Here is a 12,841-nt window from a genome sequence, read left to right as displayed (position 1 = left end):
GAGAAAACACCAATATAGCATTATGGTTGGGGTTAACACTGTTGGGTTGCAGTAATGGAGTCCAGGGTTTGAATCCAACTAAAGACAACATCTGCAGGAAATCTGTATTTCTTTCAAAACTCCAAAGACATGGTGATAGGGCATTTAGACAGTGGTGGCAATATCTGTAAAGCGCTGGGTAATATGTAGGCGCTATAAAAGCAAGATAAATAAATAAATAAAGCATAAATTCAGATGTATTAATTATTACTCGCTTATAGGGGAACATTCTACCGATACATCATAGATACATATTAATAGGTCCCCTTGGTGAAATCATCACTGATTCTAAGAAGGAATGGATTCTGTAGAGTGTTCAAAACCCTGAGGAGACATTTCAGTTGTTGGAAATGTAGAGTACAAAACTATAAATTTGAATAGAAATGTATGAGAACCATTGGAGAGCCTTGAACACACTTTAAATCACTTTAATACTGGAAATTAGTTACAGTATTACTCAATGATTGTGTTCCATCCTGAAACCCAGTCCATGTCCAGAACATATTTCTTGGCCCATGGTCATGTAAATGTAACTCACTGACAAATAGTTACATCACTACTGTACTGAACTGACCTAAAGCGGTCGCTTAGTTATCAAGCCGTTCAGGAGATCATTGCATCAGAAGTGACTATGATGTCATGAGTTCCATTCACATAGCTATGGTCAATCCAAGAAAATCGCCCACCGATTGTGTTTAACGGATGGGACAAGGTCATATGAATAAGCTCACCCAGAAGCACCCCACTTTCACCCTCATGATCCAAACTTAAACAAACAGTGCCACTGGGTATAAAGATGTTAATAAAACAATCAGAATTACAACAAAGCGATGGGCACGACCAATAGAGGTTTGTGACATTGGTCTATGAGCCAATCTTTGTGATAAATCCTAACAGCTAACATAGCACAGCAAAGGATTTGTCTTTAAAATAACTCGTGAAATAACTTCTGAAGAATAAATCTGTCATCAATGTTTCCTATATAAGAGAGGATTTAAAATGAGTCTTCTACCTATAATAAAAACTAGTACAACTGAAACAATTACACTCAGAGATCATTGTAAGAATCGGGACCAAAGATTAATTTGATCATGGCCAAGTTACTTTTCTCTGCCTTACTAAAATGAGATCATAAGCTCGACCGAGACGGAATCTACCCTGAGAAAACCTCTGTTGTGTCTGGATGTTCAGCTATAACATCATCAATATTATACAAATGACAATTGTGGTATTTTATGCTGTAATACTGGGCCTCAGCAGAAAAGTTTTTATACTGTTGTGGCTTTATATATAAAAATCTACAACTCTATGGAAAGTACAACATTATGGAAAATTAGTAATTGGCTCCAAATCTGCCAAAAAAATCAATTCTAAATCAGAAAAAGTAACTAAAAGAAAAATAAGCAGGTAACTAATAAAGATAAAGCATTTATATTCCAACTCGTGGTGAAACATAGAAGGATCTGCGACACTTGTTCAATAAATTTTAAAATCCAATGATTTTATTCATATCTTCTTCTTTAAAAATTCACAAAAAACACTCCATGTAGATAGAAAAAACACATACGAAAGATAGTCGGACAAGACAATATAAAAACCGCTGTCAGTAACGCATAAGATAAAGCATGTCCATATAAAGTCAGATTCAGCTACTAGAAGGGGACAGGAACTTCTTTGGAGTCCTGAATAATGTATACACTATACCATAAAAATAATATGGAGTTGCCCTCACTTGGTATCGTAAGGAGCATTCGTCCTGGCACAGGTAAAGATTGATACATGACATGTAACACTATACAGCAATGCAGAGAAGCGCTACTAGACAGACAATCATTGTCTTCACTTCAGTAGCACAGTTGTTACTAGTGTAATACTAAGGCTGCCAATCACATATACTGCAGATTAGCAGCGTCTATGGCATTGTGGTTTTAAGATACAGAGGTCCAGGAAATGAGAAAAAGACAAATGGAGAGAATAGGGTCATTGAAGGTTGGCCTCATTACCATTTTAGTGGACTGTGAAAACTTGCACAGAGATGTGGTATCCACAGATGCGACTATGTTAGCAAGCAAGAATGCAGATAAATGTCCTTTTCTTCATAATTTCCCAGATAACTAACACATCCTTCTCAGTTTTACATTTAGGTCATCCACTGTACTTCTCAGTTGTTATGATGGCTCCACACCATCTTAATCCCTATCATGACCCCTCTTTTTTCTTGATTCCTGTCTCCATTCAGTACTTATGAAGGCCTCCTCCTTCTCTTCTCAGGTCCCATGACATCTCCACAATCCTGCTGAGTCCTTCTCCTTTAGAGATGAGCGAGTAGTATTCAATCGAGTAGGTATTCGATTGAATAGTCTAGTTGAGGTCTACTTGAATCGAATTTTCGAATATTTCACTACTCGCTCATCTCTACTGTATACGTTTGGTTTTTTTTATGTCTACGTTGTCCTAGTTCCTGTCCCACCTCCCCTGCATAGTTATTGGTGTAAAAAAAAAAAAAAGGGATTGGAATCAAATTTTTACTGCGTTTAACGCGTGGTATTCGACCGAGTATGAGTATTTCGAATACCGTAGTATTCGATCAAATACCTACTCGATCAAATACTACTCGTTCATCTCTATTCTCCTTCACTATTCCCAAGACAAATAATGCTCTTCTCTAGTCAACACGATTATGCCTTCTCCTTCTCTCTTTCGTAATCGCTATTAAAGAGGAGTGCAAAACTATCAATGACTTCAGATGACTACATTTGCTTGCACTCACACTGCAATCTTCCTTGCTACAGCTGGCACCATTATGCTACCTTTGACTAATCTTGAGTTTCAGCCCCCTCTGACTGTCCATAATAAAGTGACATTGAACATACACAAGGTAAGTTTAACTGGGTTCCATGGCTAGGCCCTACACTTCAGCAGATGCTGCAGAAGGAGTAAGAGAAGGGGAGAATATTTCGTAAATGTAAAATCCCTCTCTCCAATGGGCATACACAGAAAATGCAGGAATCTATTGCAAATCTCAGGATGATATGCACTCTCTCTATTGAGAACTGAACCATATTACAATGCACCTTTAGCAAATTCATTTCCACCATTTTGTTTTCAGGTTCAAAATGATAAAGATCTATTTTTGCAAAATGATACATGATAGCATTCCAGCTGTATGTTGTCACTGTTGTAGTGGGGTTAACCAAGTAATGAATTAATTCTGTAGCGGCCATGGAAATCTGTATGTATCAAGCTGCTCCTAGTGGTAGTCACAGGAAGTTGCACCAACACCTTTACTATCAGGTGCACATTTCCAGTTGTTTCAAAGGTAGTCAATATCGGAAGGCTGTAAGTAATTGGTGACCACTAGTGGTCCAAAACCTATTATAGGATATATTATTCATAATGGAACTGAAATCTCACAAAAGAGGTGAGATTGTTTAAAAGTGCTAGTCTTTACAAAAGTTTTACGATATATTACAGACAATATAAGTTAGGTCACAATTTGGCATGCTACGTTTACCTATACATACTGATTCAGACAATTTTACATATACCGAACTGGCTTTGACGTACGGCTTGTACCTCATTGTAACTGATATAATAATACATCTAAAAGAAAAAATACAGTAAGTGAATCAGCAGGAAATCTATTCTGCCGCAATATGATTTATATACAAACTACAATAAAAATGGCTTGAATACATCTTGAGTCACACGATATATTGAATTAAAGGCAATAAATAATACATAGTCATAGGTCATCTAGTCTATGACATATAACAGATCAAGAAAAATGAGGCGTTTTATTTCAAGCAAAAGTGATCTTTAGAACTAAGAAAGCGCCGGCTGTGATGGCAGTATCCGCATTATTTGTTGTAACTCAATGAGATTTTTAGAGAGCTTTTGAAGTGTTGTTTCACCTTTGATGGTCCTACACTTGTATATTGATATACGAAGACTGATAATAACCAAAAATTCAACACTGGCCTTCTTCTACCTCTTGTCAGATGCAGCTCTACACCATTCTACGTCTTTATGATCTTTGTCTCAGGAGTGTTGGTGGGGAGGTTACTGACAAAACACTGAAACTTCTGGAAACAAAAATGATCCATTGCTTCACTGCTATTACGGCAGTGGCCGGGGCAAGGCGGTAAACTGACCTGGCCATAGTCTTTTTATGATAGACTGTGCCTAATGCAAGTTAAGCAGCAGCTAGTAAATATTACTCTGCATTCTACAAAGCGTTTGGGAGAACAATTCCAAGATTTGCTCCATATTGTAAACAATGGATGGGCTCATACATTCAGCCATATTGCATCTCTATGCATAAGCTAAATATCTGGACCAAAGGATAAGGGATGAGATCCTATCCTGTGAAAGAAGCAGATAATACCTCCCTACCTATGGTATCCAATGCAGCATGCTACAATTTCTTTCTCTTAAATCCCTTACAGAATTAGGGTGCATTCACACTACGTAACGCCGGGCGTGTATGAGAGCCGTACACGCCGGCGTTACAGCAGACTGCCGAACACTTCCCATTCACTTCAATGGGAGCGCTCGTAAACGCCGCTGTTACGAGCGCTCCCATTGAAGTGAATGGGAAGTGTTCGGCAGTCTGCCGTAATGCCGGCGTGTACGGCTCTCATACACACCCGGCGTTACGTAGTCTGAATGCACCCTCAGACCGTAAAAAACAAGTATGCCTTATTTATTTAGTGTTCGCAACCATGGCAGGTAATGTATGATATAGTTCAATTCTGAGAACCCACCCTCTAGCTATTGCATGTGCAAGTGTGAATCCTCAGCTTGGTAGCATCTCTAACTCAGTGGATATTTGTGAAACCATCCAAAATTTCAGATTGTTTCCTATTTCAATACTTGTTAGATCCTGATATAAAAATCTTGGCTCATTTATTTCCAGGGATCTGATGACAGAAGGGAGTCTATTATTTTCTATAGAATTGTAAGGAGATATACTGCATCGTACTATGTTGTTGTGTTTAGCTGTTTGTTTTAATGCACTATGCGGTGGCCGTAGGTGGCTTGGACGGATCTAGAAGGATTAGTGTTTTGCATGAGGTGACACAGGATAGCTGAGGGGGTGCAAAATGTATGTTTTGTTTTTCCTACAACAGATGACATGACAAGCCAAACCTAAAGCAAGGCCACTTGGTTTATTGTGGTTTTTGGTACAGTTACATCAGTGGATTAGTAAATCAGGAAGACAAGCTGTTGAGTTAAGGGAAAGTTGTCCCGAAATATGTTCTTAATATGGGATTAACATGCCAGAACCACAGACAGACCAGGAAATGCAGCCAGACGTGACATCTGAATGAGTCACAGTTACAACCTGGGCCCACCAGGGAATTATATCCGGTCTTCAAGTGGGTAAGACATCTTTTTAATCTATATCTTTATTGTGGAGGTTGTACTATTAGTTTAAACACACACAAGCGGTATGGGAATATCTGTTTTTCAGTCTCCTTGCTGAATCAGAAGCTTTTCAGTGGTAAATACTTACAGTGTACAGTGGCCACGCAATGCTACAATTATATACTTTTGGTGAACATGTGAACGTCCACATCCTTCTCTGTTAGAAAAACTCTTAACCCCTGATCACAACATCCTAAGCATCCTCATTGGAACTGGGTGCTAAATTTAATGGAGATTTCCCCCCTAGGAGAACGTATGGCAGCACATGTAGGCTATGCAGCTCCATAATAAAGAAGCATATGGTCTTGGTGTTCCATACTCAGGGCTCTGCTATGGTACATGAGTCCTAAATATTTATGTAAAGTGAAACGGATATAAAATCCTAATGTTGGTCATGTGCTGTACTTATCAGTGGTAACCAGGAGCACATTGTAATCTCATCCAGAAATTGTTTAATGATGTTGTGGCCACTTCTGGGATTCAGCACATTTAGAATAGTCTCACAGGACAGTATAATTTTCAATCTATCATATTACAAGGGAAATTAACCTGCAGTTTTATAGCATGACACATCACCTGTATGTTCAGCAGAATTACCAGTGGGACTTCTTATATCTGCCATTGTCGCAGAGCAATTGTGAAAAGTGAAAAATATCTTTATAATTCCATAGACATTTCCCTAGAGCAATTTAACTGAATGTAAGTAACTGAAAAAATGCATGTGTTTTCTTTAATTTTTATTGTAATAGTGTTATATAATGCTGGAAAGCTGATGAGTGCATTGAATTCGGCCACTGTCTGCTTTGTTGGTATCTGACACAGTTGCAGAGACGTCAGTGCTCTTAGTTTCAGAACCAATATAATATGGAATGTCAACCCACCATGGACAGTACGAAAATATAAAAGAGTACCATCATGAGGGGCACTCCTCATCATCCAGCGATGAGTTCGGTCCATATGACGGTGCAGTGATATTGGCAGCCGAATTGAACAGCACCAATATTTCTGAAACGGGGTTAGATAATGGCAAAGATGACAATTCACTGAATTTAGTGCACTGTCAGCTTTCCAGCAGTACAGTCCTATGAAAAAGTTTGGGCACCCCTATTAATCTTAATCATTTTTAGTTCTAAATATTTTGGTATTTGCAACAGCCATTTCAGTTTGATATATCTAATAACTGATGGACACAGTAATATTTCAGGATTGAATTGAGGTTTATTGTACTAACAGAAAATGTGCAATATGCATTAAACCAAAATTTGACCGGTGCAAAAGTATGGGCACCTCAACAGAAAAGTGACATTAATATTTAGTAGATCCTCCTTTTGCAAAGATAACAGCCTCTAGTCGCTTCCTGTAGCTTTTAATCAGTTCCTGGATCCTGGATAAAGGTATTTTGGACAAACAATTCAAGTTCAGTTAAGTTAGATGGTCACCGAGCATGGACAGCCCGCTTCAAATCATCCCACAGATGTTCAATGATATTCAGGTCTGGGGACTGGGATGGCCATTCCAGAACATTGTAATTGTTCCTCTGCATGAATGCCTGAGTTGATTTGGAGCGGTGTTTTGGATCATTGTCTTGCTGAAATATTCATCCCCGGCGTAACTTCAACTTCGTCACTGATTCTTGAACATTATTCTCAAGAATCTGCTGATACTGAGTGGAATCCATGCGACCCTCAACTTTAACAAGATTCCCGATGCCGGCATTGGCCACACAGCCCCAAAGCATGATGGAACCTCCACCAAATTTTACAGTGGGTAGCAAGTGTTTTTCTTGGAATGCTGTTTCTTTTTGGACGCCATGCATAATGCCTTTTTTTATAACCAAACAACTCAATCTTTGTTTCCAAAATGAAGTTGGCTTCTCCAAATGTGCTTTTGATGCTGCAGCTCTTTGGAGGTGGTCTGTGGATTGTCCTTGACTGTTCTCACCATTCTTCTTCTCTGCCTTTCTGATATTTTTCTTGGCCTGCCACTTCTGGGCTTAACAAGAACTGTCCCTGTGGTCTTCCATTTCCTTACTATGTTCCTCACAGTGGAAACTGACAGGTTAAATCTCTGAGACAACGTTTTGTATCCTTCCCCTGAACAACTATGTTGAACAATCTTTGTTTTCAGATCATTTGAGAGCGGGCTGCCCATGCTCGGTGACCATCAAACTTAACTTGAATTGTTTTGTAAAGAGGAATGGTCCAAAATACCTTTATCCAGGATCCAGGAACTGATTAAAAGCTACAGGAAGCGACTAGAGGCTGTTATCTTTGCAAAAGGAGGATGTACTAAATATTAATGTCACTTTTCTGTTGAGGTGCCCATATTTTTGCACCGGTCAAATTTTGGTTTAATGCATATTGCACATTTTCTGTTAGTACAATAAACCTCATTTCAATCCTGAAATATTACTGTGTCCATCAGTTATTAGATATATCAAACTGAAATGGCTGTTGCAAACACCAAAATATTTAGAACTAAAAATGATTAAGATTAATAGGGGTACCCAAACTTTTTCATAGGACTGTATATGCCAATGCCAATATTAGAGGACATGAAAGGGCCTCTCTGACAATTTACGATTGCAATCTATATACAAGCCCATACTTCTGTTTGTCATGTTTGTGTTACAGTTCTTCCCTGACAGCACATGGATATTTAAATTTTATGGTCATGTTGTGTCATCTGAATCTGTCATGATTTATCTGTCACGTCAGTCATTTACCAACCATGTTATGAAACAAAAATGCTCGGCCTTGTATTCAACAGTGAAAACTTGACATCACACTTATCACATCCAATTTCTGTTTGTTGTTTCCATGGACCAATACACTTTTAATGGGCATTCATTGAAAGAAGCCAAAATAGAGCAAATCTCTGTTTTTATTTTACAAATTTGCAGTCATAAATTGAAATAGACCAGTGAATAATTACATTTAAGTACGTTTGCCTATGTTCCGTTTGCAAGAAATACAGATGGAACATCGATGTAAAAAAATGGATGTGTAAATAAGACCATACATTTACGCCAAGCAATGCAACAGCTCTGTAATAATTCCTCAATTCCCTAACATTTCGTTATACAAACAATAACGTTTCTTTACTGAAACTGGACAACCCCTTTATTTCCCTCACTATTTTCCCCCTTACGGTTTGCCCTGAAAGTCTGATGGCTGAATCCAAACTCATCAAAAACTCAGCTATGTTTAAAGGCATGTAAGTGAGTATTTTTATATTTCTGTTTCTGGAAAAGCTTGCACATATACATATATTATGCAGTATATAACACATTAAGTATATCAATGTTCTTTACATACATAAGAAGAGAAACAAAACTAATAAAAAGAAATGAAGGTAAACAAAGTACACAGGTATTCTGGAAACACAATGCACTTTATATTAATTGAATTGTGCTATTGACCCAAAATACTAACAGTTTCAACAGTTTTTTCTCCTTTGTCAACAAAACACTCCTGTGGCTAAGCAGTTATATCATTACTACATCTGCATTTTCTCCTTACACTAGTTACTTGCATCCATGGAAAATAAGCTGGACCGGATATTCAGACTCCGTTCTTTCCAAACAAGCAGCAATCAAGAAGCAAGTGCCACTCAACATTTACTATATACGTCACTTATACTAGCATGGCAACAAAGTGTTGCATGGCAACAAAAAGAACATACAAAAAGGAGCATGGCAACAAAAAGAACATAGTAACAAAAAGGAATATGGCAACAAATTGGAGCATGGCAGCAAAGAACATAGTGACAAAATGGATGGAGCATGGCAACGAAAAGAACAAAGTAACAAAAAGGAATATGGCAACAAATTGGAGCATTGCAACAAAGAACATAGTGACAAAATGGAGCATGGCAACGAAAAGAACAAAGTAACAAAAAGGAGCATGGCAACCAAAAGGAATATGGAAACAAAAAGATCATAGTTACAAAAAAGAGTATGGCAAGAAATAGGAGCATGGCAGCAAAGTACATAGTCACAAATTGGATCATGGCAACGAAAAGAACAAAGTAACAAAAAGGAATATGGCAACAAAAAGAACATAGCAACAAAAAGGAATATGGCAACAAATTGGAGCATGGCAGCAAAGAACATAGTGACAAAATGGATGGAGCATGGCAACAAAAAGATCATAGTTACAAAAAGGAATATGGCAACAAATAGGAGCATGGCAACAAAGTACATAGTCACAAATTGGAGCATGGCAACAAAAATAACAAAGTAATAAAAAGGAGCATGGCAACGAAAATAACATAGTAAAAAGGAATATGGCAGCAAAAAGATCATAGTTACAAAAAAGAGTATGGCAACAAATAGGATCATGGCAACAAAGTACATAGTCACAAATTGGATCATGGCAACAAAAAGAATAAAGTAACAAAAAGGAATATGGCAGCAAATTCAACATGGTAACAAAAAAAAAAGCATGGCAAGAATAGGAGCCTTAGCAACAATGAAAGCAAAGTAACAAAAAAGAAGCATGCCAATAAGCCTGGCGACAAAAAAGCATAGTAACAAAAAGGAACATGGCAACAAATTGAAGCATGGCAGCAAGAAGAACATAGTAACAAAAATGAGTATGTTAATAAAAAGAACATGCTAACAAAAAAAGAAACATGACAACAATAGGAGCCTGGCAACAAAAAGTGTATAGTAACAGAAAATAAACATGGCAACAATAGGAGCCTATCAACAAAAAGAGCATAGTAACAAAAACAATCATGGTAACAAAAAGGAGCTTGCCAAATTATTTTTATACTTTGCTGTACACAAAAGGTTAGAGGAATGAGGAACAACACCTGAGAAGATGGTGAAGTTCTGAATGCAACATTCATAACGTAATTGCTGCAGGTTTTTGTAAAGATACTGCTCTATACATTGTATAGGGTGAAACCCACTGTGAAAATCCACAACATAAATTGACATGCTGAGGATTGCTAATGTTTATTACAGGTCAATTTAGGTTGCACATTTGTTTAAATCTCATTTTATAGCTGCTGCAAACTCCTCAGAATTTTCTGGCATCCCATGTGGACATATCTTAAGGTAAATTTACATGCAGACAAATTTATGCAGAAATTCCTCCAAGGATCCCAATCCTTTGAATAGGGTTTGCATACATTTCTTCACATGCTGCAGAAACAAGCCCATTCAGATTTGATGATACTAGATGTTTACTTTAAGAAAGTTGGAAGTCTAACTTAAAGAACACCCAACAATCCTGAAAATGTCTATCAGGGTCCAACCCCATGCACTTGAATTGAGCTGTGTTCTGGCTTAGCACACTGAGTGGCCATAGTACTGCTGTGCAGGGAAAGACTGTGAAAAGGTCAAGTACCACATTAGCACTGCAACCCCTTCATACTCAGGATTGATGGGGGTCTAGGAGCTTGAACTTCATAAAATATGTTTTCACTTTATAAGACAGGACTCTCCCATTCAATAATATAAAGGGAAATTGTCTTTAATTATGCTCTGTCAAGATACAAAGTTATTGCTCCAATATATCACTGGGTATCAAAGAAGGACCACCAAGCTTCATGATTATAGATGACTATCATTAGATTGAGGCATCTACAAAAAAGTGACCCCTGGCCTGCCAACTGGATCTATGAATCTGTTCTATTAAAAAGGTCATAATCAGATGATCTGTCTCAGCCAATCAGCCAAGAGGGACTGACTAATATACATACAGTCGTATAGCCCCCAACTACACCTTCTCAATAAGTACTGAAAAATACCCTAAATAAAACATACCTGTGACAGACTCACCTAAAATAAAGCACAAGATAACTACATTTAACATTGCACAAGGCTTGACACCAACTACATATTTCTAGGTATATAAATAACCCATATATATGTACACCTGCTATTATGTATTAAGAGTTGGGTTATATATCAATTTGGGATGATCAAAGTCCAGAATGACACCAGAAGTGATGGGACTTTTTATACAATTCACACCTCACAACAGTTCTCTCTCCTGATAGAAGGTAAAGGAAGTGTTCAACAATTGCTTAAAAGTTGGCAGAATTAAATCCATCTAACTACAGCCTATAACAGGAAAAATACAAGCCTCTTAAGTGCATATATGGTACATGGTATAGAAGTGCTGTTAGTAATAACTATAATTATTAGCGATATTGTCCTCACCTGACCTCAGACCCAGAGAACTGCATATATCCCACCACAGCAGATTGGGAAGAAAACATAGGTACTGAGTAACACATACCACATCCATGATCTGCATCAAATTCATTCCAAAGTAGACAGTGAGTGGATGAGAGTCATTAGCTACCGGCCTCTCCAGAGGATTATAATTCTTCAGTAATTCCTTGTAGAGCTTTCTCTGGTATTCTCCTTGCAGGGACACTTCAAACCAAGAGAAGAGCATGATCAGCACTCACACAGCATAGGACATTATTATACAGTAACATATCAAGCACCGTGCTATACATTCTAGTGATAAATACATATACATAGCAGGTAGCTAATATACAGTGATCATCATGTACATAGCCTTGGACTGGGACACACTCACAGAGAATGGGGTGTTATGAAATAGGATGGAATGCAGGGAAATGGTGAGATCAATTTACCATGTATAAAGCAGACTGATATAATCATCCACAATTGGATCTCTCCAGCTCCCATTGTATGAGCTCAAGATGAGGAGGTCTTCAGATTCCCAGCCGAATGGGAAAAGTTTATGATTTGACGACAATAAGCGGAGTCCTGGATGCTGGTAAATGCAGAGGATCAGCTCTCTGGCTGCATCAAGGCTCAGGCTGTGGAGGTGGTGACTACTAAAGTATCACAGCCCCTGTGCCTGAGACCTCGCTGATGATGGGAATCCAGGGATTGTCTTCATATTTAGCTATGCATTGCATCTATTTTATTTGGGGGATCACAGTAGTTCCCAGTTCCCCTGCTGCTGATAACTCTCTATGGGCTCAGTGCTGGCACTTGTCAGAAAGCAATGGCTCCATTCAGATGGGCTCCACGTGAAGCTTGTGACTTGTGATCCTGTCTCAGTCTGAGCTCTGTTCATTGCATTGTATTTTATAGCTGGCGAGGAGGAGGCAGAGCAGCAGCCCAGATCTGGTGTGAGTATTAACCCATTCACTGCGGAGAATACCATGAAGACACATCCAGTTAAATCCTAGCGTGTTCATGGCTATGAATATCTGTGCTCTCTGCTATGGTATTTTTAGAACGGTGTCAAAAGTAGTAAAATAGATTTGGGAATCCACGCATAATCACTAGAATTCCAATGCAATAGAATACTAGTGCATGCATATGATCATCCTATAGAGTAGGGAAGAGCAATTCATTAGGTTTTCCTCTACA

General features: G+C 38.2%; 1 protein-coding gene across 1 annotated transcript in view; it reads right to left on the bottom strand.

Moving 5' to 3' along the window:
* The window catches only part of CHRFAM7A (CHRNA7 (exons 5-10) and FAM7A (exons A-E) fusion), a 162,510-nt gene extending 149,962 nt beyond the window's left edge, over positions 1 to 12,548 (bottom strand). Inside the window, exons 1-2 of the mRNA XM_075273528.1 lie at positions 12,091 to 12,548; positions 11,724 to 11,863 (exon numbers count right to left, since the gene is read on the bottom strand). Of these exons, the coding sequence (XP_075129629.1) occupies positions 11,724 to 11,863; positions 12,091 to 12,145 (195 nt within the window). The 5' untranslated portion in view covers positions 12,146 to 12,548. The remainder of the gene's footprint in view (positions 1 to 11,723; positions 11,864 to 12,090) is intronic.
* Between the last annotated feature and the right edge of the window lie 293 nt (positions 12,549 to 12,841).

This window comes from Leptodactylus fuscus, chromosome 5 (assembly GCF_031893055.1).
Source record: "Leptodactylus fuscus isolate aLepFus1 chromosome 5, aLepFus1.hap2, whole genome shotgun sequence".
Taxonomy (NCBI): domain Eukaryota; kingdom Metazoa; phylum Chordata; class Amphibia; order Anura; family Leptodactylidae; genus Leptodactylus; species Leptodactylus fuscus.
Note: the sequence above shows the minus strand (reverse complement) of the source record. Positions and strands in the feature narration are given on the sequence as shown.